We start from the raw sequence: 25747 nt of genomic DNA, 5'->3' as shown, positions 1-25747 counted from the left end.
ACACGCCCTCCTCTATTGAGTGCTAGAGATTATAAATAAATAAATAGGCAGTGTAAGTGTAGTGACATCACTGTCCTCTAATTACAATAGCCGCAGAGAGGCCAGCAGCTGAGGGAGTCACCCGCTAACTGGCAGCAGTAAAGAGAGCGCAGGTTCTGGGACAAGGTACTTCAAATCATTTTCGGTTCATTCTTGCCAAGCTAAGCCTTTTGCCTTCCCAACATTTCTGTTGCGACTCAAGACTCTTCTGAAGGAAATCTCTTCCCCAATGCCAAGCAGTGTGAGGGGCACAAGCTGCAATCCCAGCAATGCAGGCACTGATGCAGGAAAACAAAAAGATCAAAGCCAGTCTGGTGACAAGAAAAAAAGAAGGGCCAGTGGTAGCACACAACGTTAATTAGGAGGCAGAGACAGAAAGGACTCTAAGTTTATGGCCAGCCTGGTCTACATAGAATTCTAACATAGCCAGGGCTACACAGAGAAACCCTATATCAAAAGGCCCAAAAGGAGGCAGAGGACAGAAGAGGACACCCTGTATCAAAAGACCCAAAAGGAAGGAGAAGAAGGAAGGGGGGAGGGGAGAGGAGGAGAAGAGGAGGAGGGGAGAGCAGGAGGGAGGGAAGGAGGAAGAAGGGACACGAAATAATTATTTTTCTCTTCTGTACATCACTAAACTGAGCACACCCCACACTCTGTGCCTCAACTGCTTATCACGCTTGCCACAGGACAGGACAAAAAGATTTTCCTGGCATCTACCAGCTCTACTTAAAGTTTTTACCTTCAGATTTAACATAAACCAACTAAAAAAATTAACAACTTACTTATATAACAAGCCAAAAGTCCCCTTTTGCAACTAAGCCGCCTTTCATCACAGGATTGGCCAGCATCAATGAGCTCCTTCACTCTCACAGGCCCATCCTCTCTATTGGTCTGAAGCCGTCTTAACAAAGTGCAGGAACGGCCGACCCCAGGAGTGACTCAGAGTGTGACCTACATGATAAACACACGGAATCCCACACTGAGGACAAGCCAGGGAATTCAAAACGACGAGAAGCCTTCTGAGAACCTTTATCTGTTTTGTCCCAGAGATGGTTTCTTATCAGATTCCTCTCTCTAATCACAAAAGATTCCGCCCCTTATCAAGCTGTTATCGGATCATTAAGAGCAGTGCCAAGAGTCCAGATTATCTGAAAACCTGTTTACCAGGAGCTGACATCCGCCAGGGAGAGCAGGCCTGAAAACTGGCCGTGTCTGGTCAGGGTTCTGCCCATCTCCAGGCTCAGACACTTCTTTATTTCTTCATCTCTAAGTTACTGCCAAGATCAACTTCTCTGACCATCTATTGAAGCCTCTGAAAGGGCCAAATTCAGAATACATGGAAAAATTGCAAGAACAAAACTACCATGGTCAGGAAACATTGCCTTCTATTAAATTAATCTTATCTCTCGTTTTACATAATGTTCAAATGAAAAACGTTCTGCCTCCACCTTCCAAATGGCTAGGATTATAGAGGTTTGCTGCCAACCAGTTTAATGGGGTGCTGGGATGAACCCAGGCCTTTGTGTAGGACAGGGAGGAAGGAAAAAAAGCTATGATACACCCCAGCCCTCTGTCTGAGTTTTTACTGAAAGTAGCCAGAGCTTACCCAGACTTTATATTGACTATTATCATAGGTTTGTTCTCTAAACTTTCTATTTAAACAACACAAGACTTCGTCGGCTGTTTGGTTTCTCTGGAGAATGGGGGTAGGGTGGGGTGGGGGGGCTATGCCCTCTACTACCTCTGGAGCTTATCTCTGGCAAGGACCATGATGCCCGGCAAGCAGAGAGGTATCAAGGTTCTGTTTCTTGTTTGTTTGGTTTGGTAAAAGTGATCAATTTACAAAGACTGAGTTGTTCTAATAATGCCGGTCAGCTTACCACAGCCTGGTCACCAATAGTCACACTCACGCGAAAACAGCAAGGTGAAAAGACTGTAAAATTCAGCATAATTTCACTGCCTGCTAATAGCAGAATATCCAAAAAGCTATGGTGTCTATGTATGACACAGTTAACAAGGGAAGGCTATCAATAAATATTGCAACTGTATATATCTAATAATGTGCCACACAACATAGCCATCTATTAACATAGATAAATGTGTTGATGAAAATAATATGAACATGTAATACAGAATATCCCTTGGGGATAGCGGGAGGAGGGAAATAGCTACATATATCGATATTTCCCCTGGACTGAAGAAAAGCATTTCCAATATTCTATAGCTTGGAATTTACACTCAATGATTGCGTGAGCTTTCAAATGAGATAATTCAATAAATAAGCTGTTGTTTCATTTCAGATAAATTATTACATAAATTACAATAAAACAACATAAACAGCTCTAGCTTAAAATGGTGTCTGTCACAAGCCTACAGCTGTAGTTCCTGGGACTAGGCTGAGATGGCAGGATTGGAAATCTGTAACTAGTGGGGACTACCTAGCAGAACCTTATCTCAAAAATAAATAAATAAGAATAAAAATAACAAAACCACTCCAACTAGCTCTTTCAAAAAATAACACAAAAGGTCTCAGTGAATGTCAAAAATGTTCCCCTTTCTCTATGAAGTAGTCATGTGCATGTAATAAGACTCAAGTATTAATAATAAAAAATGCTCCAAAACTAACATGCTATACTTCTAAACACTACAATTAAAAAATAGTTACAAATTTAGATATTATACAACTCCACATTAAACTGAAAATATTCATTAGTTTCATTCTCAAGTACATACAGCCATTACTAATGTTTTCACTTTCATTTATAAGGAAAAAGGAAAAAGAATCAAATTCTGTGTTTCTGTGTGTAGGGCTTCTTGCCCAGGTCCCCAGCAATTCTCAAGGTCTCTCTAGGAACGGTGGCTATTGTGAAAGCATCTTATTAGTTCCTAGGACAGTCAAGGTGCCCTTGCCCTGCTGTCTGTCATTCTTGATAGCCTTCAACCACAGGCTGGGCCCATACAGCTCCACAGCCAACCTTCACCACAGCTGGTGTTTCCAAGGAGCCCCCACCTGCTCAAAGCTAGCATAAGCTCACACACTGCTGTCTGCCTTCAGTCCACGGAGGCCTAGATACAGTCTACCCTAAACAAACATGTGTCTCCCTGCCTTGATTCCCTCCACATTGCCGTGGACTAGAACCTGCCTGGATGCCCACCATATTTCTACCAACTAGGACTCTACATCAATGCCTTCCGTGTTCCTACAGAAAAGAACCCTGTCTAACCTCAATTGCCAAGAGTCTGAACATCCTGCCTAGTCTTTCTCCCCAAGTCTGGCTTCTCACCAAATAAAGTTATCTGGTGTGTCTTACAAAGACGCCCTCTTCCTGAAGAAAAGACCATCATGCATTTGATTCCACTGGTCAGAATCACACTGATGAGGGTGTGAAGCTGCTGTGTCATCTGGAACATGTGGCTATCACTCAAATCTACACCATGGAAGGTGTGACGTCCCTCAGAACCCAGAGGGACGTTAAACCCGTCTGATGAGTCACTACTCCTAACTTTACCAACCTGCCTCTTAAAGAGACCTGTCTTCAAATTTTAGCCACATTTTCAGGACAAGAACCTTGTTTAGGAACTAGAAAGATGGCTTCACAGTGAAGAGAGCTGGCTACTCTTTCAGAGGATCCAAGTTTGGATCCCAGAACCCACATCAGATGGCTCACAACTACCTGTAAAGCCATGGAACTCCAGGGGACCTGATGTCTTCTTCTGGCTTCTGAACACACACACACACACACACACACACACACACACACACACACACACACACACACACACCAGGTATCCACTCAGATACATACATATAAAATAAAGCTGAAATAAATGTTTAGAAGGGGTTGGGGATTTAGCTCAGTGGTAGAGCGCTTGCCTAGCAAGCGCAAGGCCCTGCGTTCGGTCCCCAGCTCTGAAAAAAGAAAAAATAAATAAATAAATGTTTAGAAGAGGAGAGGAGCCTCATTAGTTGACATTGCTAAGGCTTAGTGCTACCCCAAGTGACTGTGTAAGTAGGTTCTATGAATTTATCACCTATAGGCAATATGAAAAGAATGCCTTATCTATTTTTTTCTCAGCAACATATCTCAGTTTACAGATTTAAAGCTGATATGCTTTATGAATTCTTAATTTATCTGGTCACAAATAAAACTTATATGTCAAAATGTTGAATTCTAATTAAAAACCTAATCCTAAAAATCACAACCCAAGCAGACGATACTAGACTATTCACCTTAAAGAGAGAGCAAAATTATAATAAATTACACCATTAAAAATGCAACTTAAAATCCAACATATTACTCTTCAAGTTAACACACATCTCCAAACTTCTGAGGAGCACTGCACAAAGATGCCTTTGTAAAACACTCTCGAGAGTGCTGTGATGTGACCGTATGTTCATTAAAAGGAAGTATTACTACTTGCATACATAAGGTATGTAATGAATTCAGTATGTGTCTAGAGTTGGCTAATGCCATTAAAGCACAAGCCAAAAGCACAGACTATAAATCAAAACGCAATTTGTCAAAGTTAGCTCTTAATACGATACAGGTTAAAAATAAATAAATAAAACTACCGGTGTCACTAGATGGGATTGGTGAGGAGAGCTGAGCCCAAGCTGCGACCAGGTTGCAACTGACACGCCTTTGTTCTATCTATAGCTTTGGCCATTCCTCTCCTTCTTCCACCTGGATAAGTACAAAATTAGCATGCACCAGGCATTCTTCACTCTCCAGGGGGGTTATATCTCTAATACTGCTCCAAAGACTACTATTCTTTCCAAAATGCTGACATAAACCAGTTGGGCAATCACATGCTTTTTTCCCTTAAGACTACATTATTGAAGTTTTAAAGATCTAGATTATTCTTAAAACAGAACTTAGGAACACTTGACATTACTTTACTCATACATCCTCATACTGTAGATTTAACCAGAGACCAGAAAGAGTAGACTCATAAACAGAGGCAATACCATAACTACCAATAACATAAAAACTAGGGCGTGGACATGGGGTGGGGGAGGGGTGGGAGCAGGCTGTGAAGGAGAGAGACGCAAAGGGTGCACCCCATTCTCTTCAGTTCTCTTTCTATTCTAGGGCTCCTTCAGAGCAGCACTAATCTCTTTCAAAGACATTCACCACCCCACACCCAAACCTGCTTCCTTTATCTCTGTCAAACAATGTTTTGCTCACGGGATCCCCACGGCTGAAACAATTCAAATGGAATATCTGCTACTCCACATTGCAGGCCCTCTGTGCTACCTCTCTGCATAGCATCTTCTGAGGCTCCAAATGGCTGCTTTTCTAGACAGCCTGATCTTCATACCACTGGCCCTTTTCCCATCCTCCCCAATGCCTTGCCTTGGTATGGTCAACTACCTTAACCATACTTTCTTAAAATTTGACAGCTTACTGTACGCTTAAGGGAGACTTTCTAGACCTAGCTCCCCTTGTGCAGCCTATCTAGGTGCTACTGTATTCCACTCATCTGCTTTTCTACAGCTTCTCTTTACAGAAAGTTTGTGGAGAATACAAATCATTCTGTTATTTGACTCAGCACCTATCATACTGTCCACCAGATAGAGATGTGATGTGCAACTACTAAAGAGAAATAATATAACTAAATATATTAGAAGTAAGTAAAACTGAAGGCTAGAAATATCACACAGTTTCTAGATCACTTGCCTAGCACACGCCAGGCTTTGAATTTGATTGCAGGACCACCAAAAGTAAACAAAATTTTGATAGTCATATTTTAAAAAGTAAAAATTTATCATTTCTAGGTTTAGAAAAAAACTACAGCAGTATTTCAAGTTACTATTCAAAATGTATTATGGTCATCTCAATATTTGCAAACTAATACAATAAACCCAATACTGAAGAGTAGAGCACAAGAATTAGAAGAAATCCTTACAAAGTATTGATAATGACTATACTAACCACATAGAAATTCTTTGAGACATTTACAGACTTTGAGTCTGGTTTTTTGTTTTGTTTTCTTTTTGTTTGTTTGGTTGGGTTTTTTGGGTGTTCGATTCTTTTGCCTTTTGCAAGGTTTTTACAAATGTTTAAAGAAAGAAAATACAGTATTGATACACGCTGTGGAATTCATAGATGTATCAATGATAAGTTGTAAACTAGACTTGAGGGAGAAAAAAACAACCAATCATAATGACATGTCATTATCAATCAACTTCTCCCCGGGAATCCCATCAGTTTAGTCATAGTCTCAAGCAATTGAGTTCCTCTATTTCTAGGCTTCTTGTACACTTCTAGAAGCCTGAGGAAGTAAAGGTGAAAATGTAGAAGGCACGGATGATAGTGCCTTAATGGACAAAAAGGTGGCGCCCTGGTCCTTAGCCCAGAAACAGGAGACTGAAAGTCACATGCTGCTTCAAAGGTAGCTGACATTTCTCTAGAGCTCATTCAGCACATGCAGTACTGGGGAGGAAAACTCTCTCTGCTTTGCATGACTTCCCACTATCGAATGAACTAAATGTACAGCAGAGAGATCGGCACAATCACACAAAGTACTCTCTGGGGCTTGATGATTCTAGATTTTCTAAAAGACGCCCATTCTTCTCTGACCAGAAAGAAGTCTGAAAGCAATGTGTGAAAGGTTCTACCCTCCTGTGCAGGCGAGCCCCACTCCTGGCCTCTTGCTCCCTCACATGCCTTCCTCTAATCCTTGGAAAGTTCCCTTTTACAGAAGGTTAAGTATCAGTTTGAAAGTGTGAGGCAAGAGAGTCCAGAGGCCTTTCTGACTCTCCTCATGATGCCAAGCACTGCAGCTTTATGGAGCACGAGTTAGTTCTAACACCTGATTGTGAGTTCCTAGACAATGTATGAGTCCCTTACCAAACACAGGTCACAGACATTCAATAGCGGTCACTTCTTTCCCAAGCCTTTTCTTTACTACTCAGTGGACTTGCTTGCTCCTGTCTGTTGGTGGTACTCAGAACTTCTACGATCTCATGTGGTTTGTGGAAAGCACTGTTCAGGGCAAATCCTAAACTAGTGAATAATTTCAAATAGGACCTGCTGGGATCACAAGCCTACCCCATTTTCCATGTCTCAAAAATTTAGGTTTACTGCTTATAAAAATGGTGGACACGCCAGAATTCAAAGAGAATTAACATGGGCACATAGTCTCAAATCTATAGATGAAAAGTGATCATAGTGAGAGGACCTTTCCCAAAGAGGGCGGCGGAGGGACAGCTGAGGAGAAAGGTCCACTCATAGATGACCCCTGAGGTACCCTCAGCTACAATCTGGGCATGGTCACATGCTAATGGAACCGAGAGCCATAGTAGCAAAGGGAGGAATGTCTAAATTAAAATGTATGGGGCAAATTAATTCTGTTCACATTTGGGTGGGGAAGGAAGCAGACAGGGCCAAGGTTAAATTAAAAGCAAATGCAGCAAATTAAAATAATTAGACTTTAGTGAGTGAGGTGTTTAATTGCACCTCAGGTATTTATATTACCTTAAATATTACTCTAAATTGTATATGTGTTTCATTATGCTTATGTTAATAACGTTTATGCTTAGCTTTTTTTTTAATGTCTTCTGCTACCTTAAAATTTGACCTAATTGAGAGGAGAAATTCATTTTTTTTATATTAAAAGACCATAGTGGTGTAAATTTTACCCAAAGGTATGAGAAAAAAATACAGAAGCAAGCGTTTAAAAACAATATTGACCTTGCTTTAATAATACACATACATATTTCACATAACTAGCATGACTCTATGTGCACAACCATGTTTAGTGAACAAAGCTGAATTTCTACAAGTAAGTGGTATGTGAATGACCTCGCAAGTATTTCAGTCAATGTAAGTTACGATCTGAGCGAGTATCGCCCGGTAGTAATGAAGCCACCTTAAAACGCCAAGCCTGGGGGTTGGGGATTTAGCTCAGCGGTAGAGCGCTTGCCTAGCAAACTCAAGGCCCTGGGTTCGGTCCCCAGCTCCAAAAAGAAAAAGCCAAGCCTGAAATAACAATTGTGCCAGTTCTAGAGCTTTCGTTTCTCGTGTATCCACAGAGACTGACTTTTTTTCACAGTTTACCTTTTCCTAAAACAGTTTTATTCATTATTATTAGTGTGGGGTAGCATATGCAAGCTACAGTTTGAATACGACTTTGTGGAGTCAGTTCTCTCCTCCGCCTTCGTATGAGTTCCAGGCATCAAACCATTGTTGGCAAGAGCCTTTACCAATGGAGTCGTCTCATTGGCCCCATTTTTTGTAGCTTTCTGCAGCTTGCTTGTAGAGAGGTAATTAAGACTACAATGTAGGGTTTTCTCTGTTTTGGTTTGGCTTGGTCTTTGCTTCTTTTTATTAACTAGACTAATACTTTTACGATCGCTCTTTCACGAAGGCCAGATGCTTATTGCTTGTCGGGCTTTCTGTTCCCCCCAAGACAGCTGCTACTGTTTGGTCCCTGTCCCGCTCCCCTGCCTTTGGCTAAGCATTTTCATGGACAAACAAACTGATTGCCTAGAAAGTCTGCTCGTACGGAGTAACACTAAGAGTGGTCAGAACCTGAACACCTACCATCTCACCAATAGGTAGGTAGGCATTCAACTGCACAACAAAATTAAAAACAGTTCCTAAATGACCAATCCTCACAGGTTCCTGAGGACCAATCGTTACAACGTGTGATCTCCTATTCGAGTTTTCAAATTTTAATGTCAAATCTTTCTGTCTTCCCTTCTTTCTAAAAGTGTCCCGAACTGTGTTTCTAAAAGAATAGTTTTGAGATGAACCCAACTAGAAATCTACATTAAGTTTCAAAATGTAGCACTCCAAGCATGGCCTACACCTGACCATGTATTTTCCTCACGGTCTGTAAAACAAAAGAGGAAAGTCCTCTGAACCTTAAAATCTTAACCTCCTGCTACAATTAATTAGCTTCAGCTCTAAAAATTTTTAAATGCACTATGATATGATCCATATGAAAATGAGATTTTTCTAAGAAGTATATAATTTTATGTATTTATATAAGTGCAACCCATCTATTTAAAAGACTATAATTAACATGAGCATTGAGTCTGACTAAGGAGATTGGCATTCAGTACAAGCAGATGATATGAACTGGGTTTTAGCAAATTTACACAAATCAGAGGATATTTTACATAATGATAATAATACCATTGAAGACTCACAGAATAATTTTATGTTTTCTACAGAGATAAAACTGGTGGATGTGCCATTCTTATGGCATCCAAAAGAGATGAAGCAAGATTCACTTTACCAAATGAGAAATAACTCAGCTGCAAGGTTTACTGATCTTTATATAACACTGTATACACTATGATATAAGAATTGACATGGTTATTGTGTGTAGTATACATGTGTGTACTTGCCTATGGAAATACAGTCATCCATGGAGGTCAGAGGTTGACACAAAGTGTCTTCCTCTATCATTCATAATGAAAGGATATATCAAGATTGTAAAACAAAAATAATTACTAGGAACTTAGGGAGGTGGCTTGTGGATAAGAGTTTTTTCTGTATAAGCATAAAAATCTGAGTTCAAATCCCCAGCCCTCACATTAAAACAGCAGGTATGACCATGAGTGTCTGTTAGTCCATCACAGTGTCTAAAGGAGATCACTGAGGTTTGCTGGCCACCATCCTAGGCCAGGGCAGTGAGAGACTCTGTAACAGATAAATTAGGTAGAGAGCAATAGAACAGGACCCCTGAGTCTCCTCTGGCCTCCCCATGTGCTCATGGGCATACATACCAGCACATACATACACACATTTACTCTATGTGCATGCACATGCACACGTTATTACCTTCAAGAGGGAAGAAAAAATAAGAAAGTCTAGCTCTTCTTGAATAATCTCTAGCTTTAAGTCTCAAGCCCACTGCTTTAGTGTGTGTGATTTTTAAAATGTAGCTTTAAGAAGACATATCCATAACGGTCTAAAGCAAGAGAAAAAGAATTTGTTATTCACTTGGCAGCCAGCATAACTACAGTGACAAAAACTATGGGGAGCATCTTTCAACAGGAATGCTTGCCCATACCCACTGACGTATACTCTGATGACAGTAATGAAGCTGAAAATAAAATTAAACTCTGTCCAATAATATTTCCTTGGAAGTATGACTGACGAGATTAAATAAAAGCTACGCACATGAATTTCAAAGTTGCATTATATCTAAGTAAGAGCTCACCATATGTCTCTTCATTGCTCAGAAATGAGCTGGGTCAGAAGGTATCCCTAGGAAGGTAGGAATGACACAAATACCTTGTCAACAGCTAACACCTCTCTCTTTGAATTTAGAGCCCACTCCATAAAAGGAAAACCACGCCTACTACTGGAAATCTTGCCAACCATCCAAGGTTAATAAAGTCACGAATCTTGGAGAAAAATTTACAACTCCCATTTTACTACCAGCATGGTCTCTTACCACACTCTTAAACATTTGTCCTTAATCATTTGACCTGCAGAAGAGTGCAGTCACCACAATTTTAAGAAAGTTCTCTTGGCAGCAGAGACCATTACAAAGGTCCCAGTGGAGTGGGTACATCTACAATACAATTCCAGCACCTAAGGCTCAGGGAGCACTGAGGAAGAGGGGGCAGAAAGACTCTCAGCGCCTGAGGGACAGAGAGTTTGCTGTCCGATTGTGTCTCCTAGAAATGTCAGAAACAACAGCCATGAAGTTTCACCAACATGACTGCCTAATCATGACCGGAACAAGGAGGCCACCAGTGGACATGCTAACACAAGTACTGGAAAGCTCACGAGGCCTCATCAACCCCACACAAAGAACTACAGGCAACTAAGGAATGCTGAAGGCAGAAGAAATAGTCTTCCCCAAGGAAAGAACACCAACTGGTTATCCAATACCAAATGGTCAGCCCTAAAGACGTGTATATAAATAACACTAGATAGACTGTCCGTATACTTAAACACCATTAAAGAACAAGGAGGAGTATATGACAGTTTGGAGGGAGTAGGGATAACCGATGTAGTTATATTGTCATCTTAAAAAAATTAAAAATAACCTTTATATTATTTTTGCAAGCCAGACATTCTGTCACCTGTCTAAAATAATCCCAGCACTCAGGAGCCAACATAGACAACATAGCGAGGGAATATCTCAAAAATCAAAACTAACCCTAATTCTTTCTACTGAAAGAACCTAAAATTACAAACCAATCAGAATCAATGAACATCAGGCCCTGGAGAGGAAGTCCCACACAGTTCTCCTCTTGAAGCAGCTATTTCCAAAGATGGCTAATCTCGTAAAGGTACCCGTCAACAGACCCTGACCTGAATTCCACCCCAAAACCCCTCATGGTGGAAGTAGAGAACTGATTCCTGCATATTGTCCTCTGTTCTCCATAGGCCACCACGCCATGCATGCATGCATACACAATAAATGCTTTGTCTTGTTCTGTTTTTACAAAAATTGGAGCGTAGTGAGTTGCCATGGTAACGTGTCACAGAAGATAGCATAGGCATCATATCAGACTGGTAATAGACTACAGAAAGTGCTCAGGATCCACCTCGAGGAAGTGACCGTTTGAACATCAGAATTTCTGATGGATAGACTCATCAGACATACCCATGTGGTGAGCACATTAAAGATGATGGAGAACTACTTTTCCATTATTTTTTTGAAACCTCATAAATAACAGGAAAAGGAGCAAGCAAAGTGTGCCTGCGTGCAAGGTTTCTGAAGGAAGCAAATGGTTAAAACAGGAAAGTCATAATGAGCTGAGCTAATAAATTAAGAAAAACAGAAAGGAACTAATTTAGAATCCGTCAAGCTCTAATGGAATATTCCGATTAGCTACGCAATGCTAACTGCATGAGGAGATGGGATCCCAAAGCCGTGCTGCGGGATACCCATGTCCACTCCTAGAACATTCCCAACCCAACAGGTTAGCTGTGCCTCCTTAAGCTTTCCCAGCAGGGCCACTCCCTCTCTGCCCAATAAATCCTGCCACCTACTTTCTTGCTCCTGTGTCATCCTGACCCTTTCATTTGGCTGCCTCTAGGACTCAATTCAATTAGCACGGTGTGAAAGGGACACTGTGTGACTCCAAGATTTGTATTTCTGCTTTGGTCGCTTATGTGTTCTTTGAGGTTAGCCAGTCTGACTATCCCTATGAGGAAATCCACGCCAGCTGTTGGATGAGATGCATGGAGAGGAGCCGGACAACATAGATGAGCGCTGGCAGTTGATGCCACAACGATGGGAGCCTTCCTTCCCAAGCCCCAAAGTCCCCAACCTTAGCCACTGTCTATTGTACTGTGAATTTAAATCAGGTGAGAACTGCAAGACTTACTCAAGTGTCTCCCAGCCTATGAATGACAACTGCAGTGTCAAGCCACTGCCCTCGGAGGCCATCTCCTATCCAGCAACCATTTATTGGTACAGGAAATGCGGGGGAACATATTAAAGGAAACTATTTTTAACAAAAAAAAAAAAGAAATCTAGTGATTTTAAAACAAATCAAGCAAAAAAAAAAAAAAAATGAGGCTGGAGTGATGGTAGACGTGTAATGGGGACAGAGGCGGATGAATCTGAGTGAATTTGGGGCCAGCCAAGACTACATAGTGAAGGAGAGAGGGGCAGGGATTGGGGAGTTGGGAGAGGGAAGATGGCTCAGTGCTTATGGTGCTAGAGGCCAAGCCTGGCCACCTGAGTTCAATTCACTTTCAAGTTAATTTTATTTTATGCATGAGTGTTTTTCCTGTGTGTATATCTGCACGTGTGTGCCCTCTTGTCCACAGGGGTCAGGAGAGGATGTCAGATACCTTGGAACGGAAGTGACAGATGGTTGTGAATCATCATGTGGGTGATGGGAACCAAAGCCAGGACCTCTAAAGGAGTAAGTGCTCTTAACCACTGATCCATCTCTGGCCCCATTTTTTTTTTTAAACTGTACGCCGAGAGTATATATTTTAACTAAGATTTTGTCTGCTCTTTTGATTGTTGGCGCACATTTGAAACAGGGAGACCTCTGCTTTGTAGCACGGGTTGACCTCAAACTCATTGTTCTCAGGGTGCTTTCCATGCAGGCTCCTTTTAGAATTTTCCCATCTGTAAAGACAGATCTTATCAAGCCCCAAGTCCTTGTACATTTGAGGCAAGTCCTCTGCCACCAAATAGCATTCGAACCTTGCTTTCTTATTTGTTCCTTTTATATTACAAAGAAAAACAGGCATATGTTGCCCGTGATTGCTTCTTTACTTGTAACCCTCAGTCTTCACCTCTTTAACCCTGAGATTGTAGATATGTCCCCACTACCTCTGGAATATTGTGTCCGGTTCATAAATTGAATTCTCATTCAAGGATCTGTGAAAATTACAAAGCTACAAAAGATACATGAATGTGACTAAATATTAGATATTAAGATTTTATCCAGCACTGAAGCATGGTTATATTTCAAATGGAATCTTCCCTTTGCAGGCATAGACTAAGGACTGGGATATAACTCAGCAATACCTGCCCAGAACGCACAAGGCTCCTGAGTTCAAGTCCCAGGAAGAAAATAAGGAATTATCGAAGTAGATTATTCTTGAATTTAACGTTTGTTAAGTGAGTTATGGAGAGAAGCAGACAGAACATAGGACAAGTCTGCCGTGAGTTAGCTTACGGGTCTTGAAAGTAGCAGTTGTTGTATTATATTATATTGGAATGTGTCGTATTATAAGGTACTGTTCTCATCTATTTCCTACAGATAATAAAATCATGTCTTGTTGAGCTGTCTTTTTTTTTAATTTTTAAAGAAATGTTGACGGGTATGGTGTCGCACGCCATTGCTCAGGAGATAGAGGCTGGCAGGTCTGTGAGTTTGAAGTCAGCCTAGTCTACATAGTGAGTTCCAGGAGAGCCAACACTATACAGAGAAACACTGTCACTGTGGAAAAAAAAAAAAAGGGAAAAAAGAAAGAGGGGAGAAATTAAAGAAATATTATTTTGCGTATATGTGTATACATGTTTATCTTGTGCATTGCATATATGCAATCCCCCTGGGTGCCAGAAGAGGGCTCAAATACCCTGGTGCTGGTGTTCAAAAACTGTGGTTTGAATACGAAATTCAAGTATGTGGGTATTTGGTTCTTAGCTGGTGCTGCTAGGACAGACTGTGGACCCTTTAGGAGTGTCTCACTACAGGAAGAGTATCACTGGGCGTGGGTTTTTCGGCTTTACGGTCTATCCCCACTTCCCATTTACTTTCTGTGATTAGCCAATTTCCTGCCCCTGCCACCAATGCTTTTCTTGCCTGCCATGTTTTCCTGTCTGTGATAGCAACTCCTAGTCTATAAGTCAAAATAAACCCTTTCCTCCCTACAGTTACTTTTTTGTGGGAGCACTTTGTCACAGCAATGAAAAAGGAAGAAAGCCATGGGTGATGGACAGGAAATGTCACGATAGTATGGTTGTCGTTCTGTAAAGTTCTCAACCAATCAAACATCTGTCCGTATTAGCCCAAATGTTTAGCTGCATTCTCCCTTCTTTCCTGAAAAAATATGGACTATGATATCCAATCCCAGCATGCATAAAGGGTTGAGTTGACTAAAATGACTTACGAAAACTACTTAGAGTGTGTACTGCTCTCTGGCACTTATGTAGTGGATTATCTCAAAACCCATAGGCTCCTAATGTTATGTTACTGAGAGATACAAAATGATTGGTTAGTGGATTCCATATTTACTTTGAGACAAATAATCAAACAAGAGAGGGCAAACGCAGGGTTGGGGATTTAGCTCAGTGGTAGAGCGCTTGCCTAGGAAGCGCAAGGCCCTGGGTTCGGTCCCCAGCTCCGAAAAAAAGAACCAAAAACAGAAAAAGAGAGGGCAAACGCACAGGTGTTAGCATAATAGCTTTTGCCTTTGATTCCCCGCCCCCTTCTAAGAAAAGGGCCCTTGAACAAGAGTGGGAGAGGAAGAGAGTCTTCTCCTGAACCCACCAGCTGTATCTGGGCTGGCTGCATTACACAACCCCAGAAGACCCTGGTGAGTCTTTAGCAGTTTTTAAGCTCCCATATACACAAGGTCCACTATGAACAAATTACCAACTCAGAGTGTTAGACCCGATCAGGTCTACCTCTGAACCATTTTTAAGACATATCAGTACGAGAATGAAAGCCTGGTGTTTAATACATGCTCACCAAGTGAGCAATGAACAATTGCCAAGCTCCCTGGGGGCTCTCGTGCTCTGCCTCTTCATCAGGAACCTAAAGCATATGCTGAATGTTAGCCCGGGTGGACGCAGCGTGTCCTATTTATTCAAGGTTCCCTTTGAAGCCACAGTTTATAAGTTTTGTTTCTTAGGGGTACATGTCAAATTTCATTTAGCATTAGTTGGTATCCAGATATACTGAATAGCAAGAAGGCAGCATTTGAGGGCAAATGGGGAAAAAAAAAATGCCTGCTACATGAGCAATGATGTCAGCTTCGTTCATGTAACCGACAGAAAGGAAGAGGAGAAATGTAGCAGGAAGGAGGACACTGGGAAATCAGGACTGTGCGGTTAATTTAGAAGTGTAGAGCTGTACATGGACAAAATAGTAAGAAAACAAATGTGCTTTCTATTAACATCCAAAAGCCAATGAAATGCCTTTGAAAGCATCTTGTTTTGAATCTGGAAATTACAAACATTATCACTTACTTGGAACGTGTTCGTAGGCACAATGGTTTTTTTTTTTTTTTTTTGTAAAAAGGTTTGGCAAATGTTTTAGGAAAAATCTTGAAAACGTAACTACACTAGCGGATGCTTGCACAACTAATACTGACTTCAGAACATTTTCAGTAAAAACTAGAGATGGGCTGCCAATAGAACCAACCCAAATATAATGATACTAGAAGAAAAACTTGTTTATGAAGACTTTTCCATCTATTTGCTTATTTAAACCTCAAAATAGACTATAAGTTAGGTAGCCTAACCTAAACTCATCCACATACAGTGTGTGGTTCAATACACAGTTAAATTTGCAAAGCAGCTCTCCGGGGTGACATTAACCATACAGAGGATATCATCCTATTGCTAAGACTCATCCACACTGTCCAGTTCAGCCATAGTCCATTCACTTTCAATGCTGGTTTAATTGTACTATGTAGGGTGAAATAAATCATTTATTTGTCTTTAGATGGATATTTTCCTTATTCCATTTTTTTTTTCAATCAGACATGGAGATTTGGTGAACCAAAACTCTTGGTAGACATGTAAAAGCTTCCTGGGGCATACGCAATGGGAGCACATCAATCTACTCCATACCGTGCCTCCCGCCACTCTGCAAAGGGCCTGTATCAACTTTTACAGCACACTTCACAAGATGTAAAAACTAAATACTATTTTACTTTTAAAAAGATCTCTGTGTGCTAAGACTTTTAAAAAGAGAAAGATCTCTAATCTAGGAAACAGGGACAAGGATCGAGTATGGGGCAGTCACAGACAACTTGAACGCATTGGTAATATTCGGGTTATAAATTCCAGAGTCTTTATTATTATTCTCTGTAACTTACATTTATGATATGTTTGTCCTAATATGTAGCTTTAAACTTTATAAAACCCAGTAAAAACCTAAAAATGGTCAAAGCCATGGGGATTATGTACAAATAAAACTTAGTGGATTTTTTTTTCATTTAAGAGGTTGCAGTAAAAAACGGTATTAACAAGTTTTTATTATATTGTGCCAAAAATTTTGACAGTTCTGAGTCCTCGGGATGATATTTCTCTAATCCAGATGAGACTGGATACATTCAGGGTAATGTGGACGTAGACGATAACCCTCTTAATTCAATAGCTTGGTTTTCTTTTTAATTATCTCAATCAATCAAAGACTAAAGAAATTAGACCTCAAGAAATTAGCGCAATTGGTAAGTTTGTCTTTCAAAATATTTTTTCTCTTGATAAACATATTAGGAAAACATTTAAATAAACCAGATATCAAAAAAATAAATAAATAAAGTGAGTACTTCCCCAGGGACCAAAAAATGAAAACTTGAGCACCTCAAAATTAAAGTTAATATCAGTATGTAGCCTTAACGGTTATGCTTACCTGTAAACCACATACATGGACCACTGTATCCATGCATTATACACATTGAAGCAGACAAGAGTAGAAAATTCTAAAGAATTTGATAGTAAAAAAAATCGAAGCAGATATTTTAGTCTATTCTTCTTAAAATGTAGTAGATAAATAACCCTGTGAGCCACGTGAGGCTCAGTCGTTCTTCCAGGGCCACCACTCCACTTTAAAGAGCTGTGTGAAACAGCAGAGGTAGTCCAGCATTGAAGACAGGCAGCGAGAACATGCATCTGCGATGTTCAGTTATCCATTCAACCTATTCGCATTACTCCAGAGACATCAATGCCTCTCCCTGCATTAAGTAGCTTAGTCTCTTCCCTTACAGGTATCATAAATAAGGATCATTGACACCATCTTAGATTTCACCTATGTTCCTGGAACTCAGTGAGGAAAAATAAGACAACCCCCCCCCCAAAAAAAAAAAAAAAACGTTTGTAGTATTGAGTAATTGATTTCCTTTTATGTTTTCAAAATGGATAAACACTTTAAAAGGCTTTTCTTTTTCACTTGGGGTTTTATTAAAGTGTACGGTCGCAGTGCATCCCTAAAGGAGTAATAGGCTGTTCCTAACAAAAGAGGCTAGATTCTGCTATCTGCCTTCTGCCTGAGGCATCATTTCCCCCAAAGCTCACAGGCAACTGCAAGCTGCTGCCGTACCTGTAACAATTTAATTGTATACGTCAGCCTAGTCAAGCATCTTCAGCTCATGACTGGGAGACATGAAATTCATTGTCATTATTGTCCCTGTCATTTTGGATCATTATATCCTGCTGCAGGATTTTCCTCACTCCACTGCATTTTTACCTCCAGGAGTCAGGGATTATAGCTGAGGTTGGAGTGGGGGCAGGACCGTGAACTACATTTACCTCAGGGGAGCCAGAGATTAAATTGGCTTTGCTCTCTCACCAGCTGAATTCATCTATGTATTCTGTGAGTTTTAAACTGGAATAAAAATGAATATTCTAGTGAAGGATAGGTGCTTTTTTTTTTTAAATTCTCCTTTTGAAATATAGATGTAACCAACTTTATTCACCCTGGGAAAACCAATACAGTTTTGTTCAGGTTGCTGTTTTCATTTGTGTGCGAGGAATACTTAGAAGCATTGCTGGGTATAAAGTAATAGACGTCTCTACCCATGTCTTGACTGGCAGAAAGGAAAAATTGAGAGCTATAATTTTGTCCTCCAATTTCACTTTTACAGAGGTTTAATGGAGTTACTTAATGGCTGTAAATATTTAATGATTTTTAATTATATCTCATTTTCTGTGCACGGGATTGGATGACGAGAGTCCAGCTAAAGTGGCACCAGGAATCTACTATGGAAACTAGAATCATTTTTAAGGCACAGTCTTGGGCACGTGGTGGCACATGCATTTAATCCCGGCACTGAGGAAGCAGGGGCAGGCAGATGTCTTCAAGCTTTAAGCCAGCCGGCTGGCCTAGACCTGAGTATGTAGCTAAATGTGGCCTTGAACCCGTGATCCTGCTGCTTCCGTCTTGCATGTTCTGGGATCGCCTGGATGGATGTGCCACCACGAGAACTAGCAAATTGGACTAAAGCTGATGGATGACACAACTTCCCCAGGACCAGGTTGTACCCCAGCAACAGTCACACAATCTAAGAGGCCGCCAAGACACCTAAGTACCTTCCTGCCTTCTTAGAGAACGGCTTGGTCAGCATTCTTTCTACCTGGTAAACCCTTGGTGGACACGGTGTAGTCAGGACCTAACTATTAATCATCTAGTAGTTGAGGGCTAGGAGCGCAAAGGAGGCGCAGGTAAGGGTTCGGAGAGAGAGCTAAGGAACAAAAATTATAAGTTTTCAATCAAGAATGTTAGTAGGAATTGTAACTGGAGGGAAAATCTGGTATGTGACTTGTATCCTTTCATTTCGTATGAATTTTATGGAGAAACTTGACATTTACTCTGCCTACATTTAAAAAGATAGCAGTTATTCCTCCATATGTATCAGTTTGCCTTTTAACAGTTAACGGTGAAATACCACAGCGGGTCATACTTATGCCATATACAAAATAGCCCGTAAAATTACATCAGACAGTATGGGAGCTATGTGTGATGGGGTGCGCCTACAAACCAGCACTGGGAGTCGCAGGGGGAGAGGCAGGGAGTGGGGAGAAAGCTTCAAGGCCGGCCTACGAAAACAAAATCACACAAGCAAAATGGAAAAGAAAATAATGTCCTCCCACATGTAAGAACTTAATTGGGAAAATTTATTTTGCCTTAACTATATAGAGTAGCTATCAGAATATATTTAGGATTAACCATGGCTCTACATGCTTAACAACTTTTGAGCCAGATACGGCAGTGCACAGCTTTGAGTCCAGCATTGAGGTAGCAGAGCCAGGTGAGTCTTGGTGAGATTAGGGTTAACCTGGTCTACGTAGTGAATTCTAAGCTAGACCAGCATTACAGACTGAAAATGCCTCAAAATAAAAAATAAGTAGATAAAAATAAAATTGTCTGACATTTGTACAATTCGTTCTTCCAAATGAACACCTTAAAGCTCTAACAGTTCCGTGGCGAAGAGACCTTAAAGGTTGTCTCAACTTCAACCCCTAGGCCAACATCATGCAGTGCTACCTGGTCTGTGCCACTGTGGTCTCAGAGCATCACATTCGCTAGGACTGATGCAGCCCTATGATGGATTAGTAATGAGAGTCTGTAGTTAATAAAACTTCTGACATCATTCAAAACGTCCCTTTATGGACATCCATGACCTTTTCATTAGAATCATGAGTCTCTTCATGAATTATAAAAACTACTTCTGTTTACTTGAAAATACATAACGGTATGTGAATTTAAGTATTGTGTCTAAAGTTATTTCAGGCCTGGTTTCATTTCAGAATAACTTGGATTGTCTTACAGTCTTGTGATGTTAATGGTTCTTTTCTTTCCCCTTTGCATGTGTGTGTCATAGCCTCAGCCATCTTCCCCAGTTGTCGCTATCTTATTCCCTTGAGGCAGGGTCTCTCATTGAGGCTGGAGCTTGCTAGGTTTTTGTGTATTTGTTCTTATTTTGAGAGTGGAGGGGAGCTAGGCTAGCCACCCAGGCAATCCCTAGCAACTTGTTTCTGCCCACATCCACTCCCAGCCCTAGGATTACACAAGGCCAAGCCTCCCTTGTACTACAGATTTCAGGGTTTAATGCTTGTGTAGCTCGTGGCCAAGGAGCCGTGTGCATAACCATGCACTGGATGGTTCCTTAGGAGCAAAGATTATTTCATCTCATTAATGTAACCTGTCTTATAAACACACGGATTTGTCATGATTCAGACTGGGGCTTCCCCTCCTTCTTCTGAGAACGTTACTGAGTGCATTTACTTCCTTTGCTCTGGTGTGGCTTTCCCTCTTTTCATGGGGACACTTAATCTGCTCATCACACCATGGTGGCTAAAAGAGGAACTGTCAAGATCGGTGGATGCACTGTGGGGCAAAAAAACACTCTACATTTTTGTTTCGCCTCAACTTAAATATTACATATCAGAGCCTGAATAGTTTCAGAACAAAATGAAAAGGCAAATGTTTAAATTCAAATGCCCAGAGTAGTCTGTCTTGACTTTTTCAGTTCAAGACTTAAGACTGTACAATTTCCAATTAAATTATTCTAAAAGAGATCTCAATAATATTTCGGCAACTTTTATTTCTGTAGCCTATAACGAACTATAAAAGCAAATTCATTCTGAATTAAAGGAACGTTTTCTCTTACTTAATTCTAGCAGGACAGTGTGTGCTCTAAAACAGGTATGGAGGTTTGAATAGTCTTGGCTCATGGGAAGTGGCACTTAGGAGGTGTGGCCTTGTTGGAGGAAGTGTATCACTGTCACTGTGAGACCCTTCTCCTAGCTGCCTGAAAGGCAATCTCCTTCTGCTGTCTTTGGATGAAATGAAGATCTAGAACTGTCAGCTCCTTCCCCAGCACGCTGTCTGCCTGGATGCTGCTGTCCTTCCAGCCATGATGATAATGGGCTGAACACTGAACCTGTACGTCAGCCCCAGTTAAATGTGGTCGCTTACAAGAGGTACTTTGGTCATGGTGTCTCCTCACAGCAGTACAGCCATAACTAGGACACAGGCCTTCCCTGGATTCTCCACAGTAAGATTCTTTAATTCATGATAGTAGCAAACTAAGACAGTCATGAGTCCAGGTGTGATGGTGATGTTCTTCATGGGTGATTCCAGTATGCACGCATAGGACTCAGTACCTAACATATGCCACGTTATAGAAACAGGAAGAATTTGAGGGGTTTTTTGCGGGAGGAAGAAGTAAGAGAAAACCACATGAGTACAGACAGGATGCTATTTACAGAATGCCTACTCCTCCTGGACCAGAAACCTCTTTACTGTAATCACCCAATAAACTACAATGGTTAACATTAAGGGTCTGATGCAGAGAAAGCAGATTCACGGTGAAGGTTGTCCTTTAACATGAAGGCTCCTTCAAGGGCACCAAAAAGTAGTTAAGTGGCCCCCCCTGCAGTGTCTCAGATGCTGAAAGTCCCTGAAAACTGTTAATTTTCTAGCTTTTAATGTCTGTCTAAGACCCTTAACATTTTTCTAATATTGTTGCTCCTAGGACATTTCTTTAAGTTTGGTCCCCATTGCCACCTCTGCACACATACATTCTGCATTTATATATAATAGCCTGTCAGACAGCAGCTGAATTGATTCAGAAGGGTAACAGTAGAATAATGTAAAGGGGAAAAGAAAGAAAGAGAGGGGGGAAAGAGAGAGAGAGAGAGAGAGAGGGAGAGAGAGAGAGAGAGAGAGAGAGAGAAAGGAAAAACAGTGTGGCCTTAAAAGGCATATAATATGATATGGAAATATTCATCAAATCTTCTAAAACAGCACAACAAAACATTCTTTTGTGCTAAGAATTTATGTATCTAACACCAAGCAGAAAGGCCACATAACAGGAAGGTAAGTGGCGATTCAGAGGTTAAGATGTCTTTGTGTCACAAAGGTTCTAAACCGTTAGAACCTGTGCAGTCGCCCGTGCTGACTTAGCTCCATGTGACTCACTACGTTGTTTTCTAGTCCTGCACATACTTTAAAATGACCAGCGAAGGTTTGCAAATGGTGTTCCCTATACTGCTTTGTATTCTTGGCATTGACTGGGGTCTGTCTGGAAATATGTCACTCAGTTTCCTCAAACGAAAATGTACAAAACTATATGGTGTACACACATACACAAAAGAATTTACGGTGAACACATATCAAATAGACATGGAGCAAAGTCTAACGTCTATACGAAACAATAATGTGTCCATTTCGGCCCAGGGGGCATTGTTCTCTAGGTTTAACCCCCTGAAAACAGAGGTTTCACTAGAAGACCTACAGATCCTCAGCTGCTTTCCACATCATAATATATTCATAAGGTGAGCATTCACTGCCAAACATATAACAAATTGCGTGGTGTGAAGGCGGGGCGAAATGCATAACTATGCGAAATGGGCCAAGCCAACCATGCGACACAAGTAAAAGAGGAAAAAAGAATAGGAAACACAGACAGCCAGGTGTCCTGGCTGACACCTGCAATCCCAGCATTCTGGAGGCTGAGGCAGGAAGATGAGCATGAATCTGAAGCCAGGCTAGTCTGTACAGTGAGGTCCAGACCAGCCCGGTCTAGAGTATCGTGTGTGTGTGTGTGTGTGTGTGTGTGTGTGTGTGTGTGTGTGTGTGTGTGAGAGAGAGAGAGAGAGAGAGAGAGAGAGAGAGAGAGAGACAAACTGTCTTAAACAAAACAAAGTTTAGAAGGAAAGCATTGTGGATAGTTTTTCAGCCAATGCTACCAAATATGGTGAATCTCTTTATACGTGGGCGCATTTGTTTGTTGCTTAAGATTAACATCAAAAGTGGAACACCAACCTATTTCACTGCAGTGAGATAAGTAAGACTCGGTGGTCATAACAGGATAGAAAAATGTCATACCCTCCTGTTTGCCCCCTGCTGAGCCTTGCTGATGTGTGCGAAAGCCTTTGTTCTCTTGAAGGAACATCCTGGCCTTCCTGTCTGGCATACAGGGTAGCTAACACCTGAACGCTAGATCTTTTGATCTCAGCTTTAGTTTCGGTTTCTGTTTCTCCATTGTGCTTCCACTCAGTGGTTGGAGTACATATTCTGTGTACCCAGTAAAAGCTTTGGCATTCATTTTCGTGAAACATGAGTGACCTGAGTCTGTATATCTCTTCTTAAATCTCACAGGCCTGCGCCTGGTTCTCAGTGTCCTGACGATGCAGAAAAACATCTTACGGGGTTGGGGATTTATCTCAGTGGTAGAGCGCTTGCCTAGGAAGCGCAAGGCCCTGGGTTCGGTCCCCAGCTCCGAAAAAAAGAACCAAAAAAAAAAAAAAATCTTACACAAAGAAAAGAAATATCACATACCATCATAGTAGACAATGGCTCCGACCAGCTTGTCCTTCTGGAGCATGGGGAAATGCTCAAGGGCTCTGGATTTACTGAGGACATAACTGCTCTTCAGGCAATGACTTCCTGCAACCAGATCATACATCTTGATTCCCACCCAGTAATAAGGTAACTGCCACCACCTACGGCATAAAGAGAGGGAGAGGTGGGTTTTTTTAGAAACACAGTATAGTATTACAGAATGGCACCTCTAAATTACAAGAAAGGCATTTAGGAAAAACAAACTTATAGCCAGAAGTAGTGGGCTGCAAAAAGGGGAGGAGGATATGGGGGGGGGGAGGGTTTGGCACATAGTTGCTTCTGACACCACTCTTGCTGCCATACAAGAGAATCAGCCAGAGTTTATGACTGTCTCCAAGGTTCCTGCCTGCTCCATGTTCGAATTCTTCAGGAAGCATCCAAAATAAACACCCATGCCTGTGCCTCACAGGTCTAGAGATGGATTCAAATAGTGTAGGTTAGAGGCCTTGGTAAATGTGAACTACAACCAGGTTGAAGAGGCCCACAGGCACTAGGTGGTCAAATGTGTTTCAAACCCTACACCACCCATGTGGCTAAAAGAATTACATACATAATCCACTCCATGTTACTGGACTATCTTCCTAGGGCAACTTCATACACAGTTCTAACATTAGGGAACCGATTAATCACACCTCCTGGATGAATTTCATCTATGTTTCACTTAGATAATAAAATGATACAGTGTAGCTAGCTGGGTTTGAAACACTGTAGTTTCAGATATTGTACCAGGATAGTTTTTTGAGCGGGGAGGAAGGTCTGCACTTTACACAGGTCCTCATCTGAATGCCTTAGAGTAGACACAGCTGCTCACCTACAGACTCTGAGAAACTGAAATAAGATGCCGTTAAATATAAGCACAACTCTACCTTCTTTGCCCTCAAAATCTGGCCCTTAGACACAGGTCCAAAGAGAGTCTTTAAGAAAAAAAAAAAATCTTCATTTTTAAATACACCAAAGAAAGTATTTGAAATAGATTAAAAGATTAGGACCAATTAAAGCCTCATTAAGAAATACACACAGAACGACGTTTCCATGAGAAGCCTGTTCGTCTGCTGACCTCGGACAAGCCCATAGCGTATAGGTGATGGCAAAGGCTTACTTATAAAGTGGCAGCATTATAGGCAGCGGAGCTGATAGATGGGGAGCGATTTCTAGTAAGTTGGCACGTTCATGAAGGGCCTCTTTCACCATCCTATACTGAAAATCAAAACAGAGAAAATTAGTTTGGCAGTAACAGATCATAATATTTTCAAATGGCAAATAGACACCCTGCCAACTGATTGATATACAGAAACCCTTCTACCTCTGAGCGAGGAGAGCTCCCCCCTAATCAAATCTCTAATAATACATCATGCTGTCAACCTCAAAGATTTTTTAGAAACCTTAACTGTATTTGCATAGGAGAAAAACATGCTGTCAGAGTTCCCAGGTGTAAGATATTTTCCTGACTTGAGTTACAAGATTATTGTAACCATTTATCTTGCTTTCTCTGCATTGCTCCCTCTCTCCATTCCCCAGACTGTTTTCTCAGGGTAAGAGAGAACAGATTGTTCAGTTTCGTGGCAAGTTCTCTGGCCTTCCTTAAACTCAACAAATATGCTATGTAACCCCGGACAGGTATTTCCCAGATGGTTAAAAAAAAGCCTTTGTCTTTACTCCTGTGGGCCCCCATGATGCCTGCCCAAAGAGCTAGCATTAATATTATAATCCGAGTTTTACACATGAGAATATGACTGTAGATATTGACCAAAATAAGGCAGAACACATCAGAAATCAGCAGATCATGAATTCTGGACTGTCTTCTTTTCCGCTGTCACAGATGCTGAGGAGAAACTTAAGAAAGGGGGACAGATTTGAAGCTGGCTTGTCAAGGCGAGAAAGGGGACAAGGCTCAACACTTGACAATGGCAAGTCCACGCTGCTGTGTTTTCCTTGTATGAAAAGCAGATAGAAGAAGGAGGCTTGTGTTTTTTTTTTCCCATCCCTCTGGGAAATGTCATTTTCCACACTGCCTTGGCAGTCTTCAAACGACGGCAGACTGGACACAATAAAGTGTGACACACAGAAAGCGTGACTCAGATCATCCTCCCCCCACCACCCCCCCCCCCCCGAAGAATATGTCAGTGACAATGTGACTGCATGATTGCAACTGCAGTTAAGAGATCAATTTGGTACTCTGTCGGC

At 41.2% G+C, this 25747-nt stretch overlaps 1 protein-coding gene across 7 annotated transcripts in view; it reads right to left on the bottom strand.

The window, feature by feature from the left end:
* Positions 1-25747, bottom strand: part of Gpd2 (glycerol-3-phosphate dehydrogenase 2) — a 133765-nt gene that overhangs the window by 38259 nt on the left and 69759 nt on the right. For all 7 annotated transcript variants that reach the window (XM_087648942.1, XM_087648941.1, XM_087648931.1 and 4 more), the window contains 2 exon segments: positions 24663-24760; positions 23501-23664 (listed from right to left, as the gene is read on the bottom strand). In XM_087648942.1, the coding sequence (XP_087505068.1) occupies positions 23501-23664; positions 24663-24760 (262 nt within the window).

The sequence above is a fragment of the Rattus norvegicus genome, chromosome 3, assembly GCF_021556685.1.
Source record: "Rattus norvegicus strain SHRSP/BbbUtx chromosome 3, alternate assembly SHRSP_T2T, whole genome shotgun sequence".
NCBI classification, from domain to species: Eukaryota; Metazoa; Chordata; class Mammalia; order Rodentia; family Muridae; genus Rattus; species Rattus norvegicus.
This window is presented reverse-complemented; position numbering and strand designations above follow the sequence as displayed.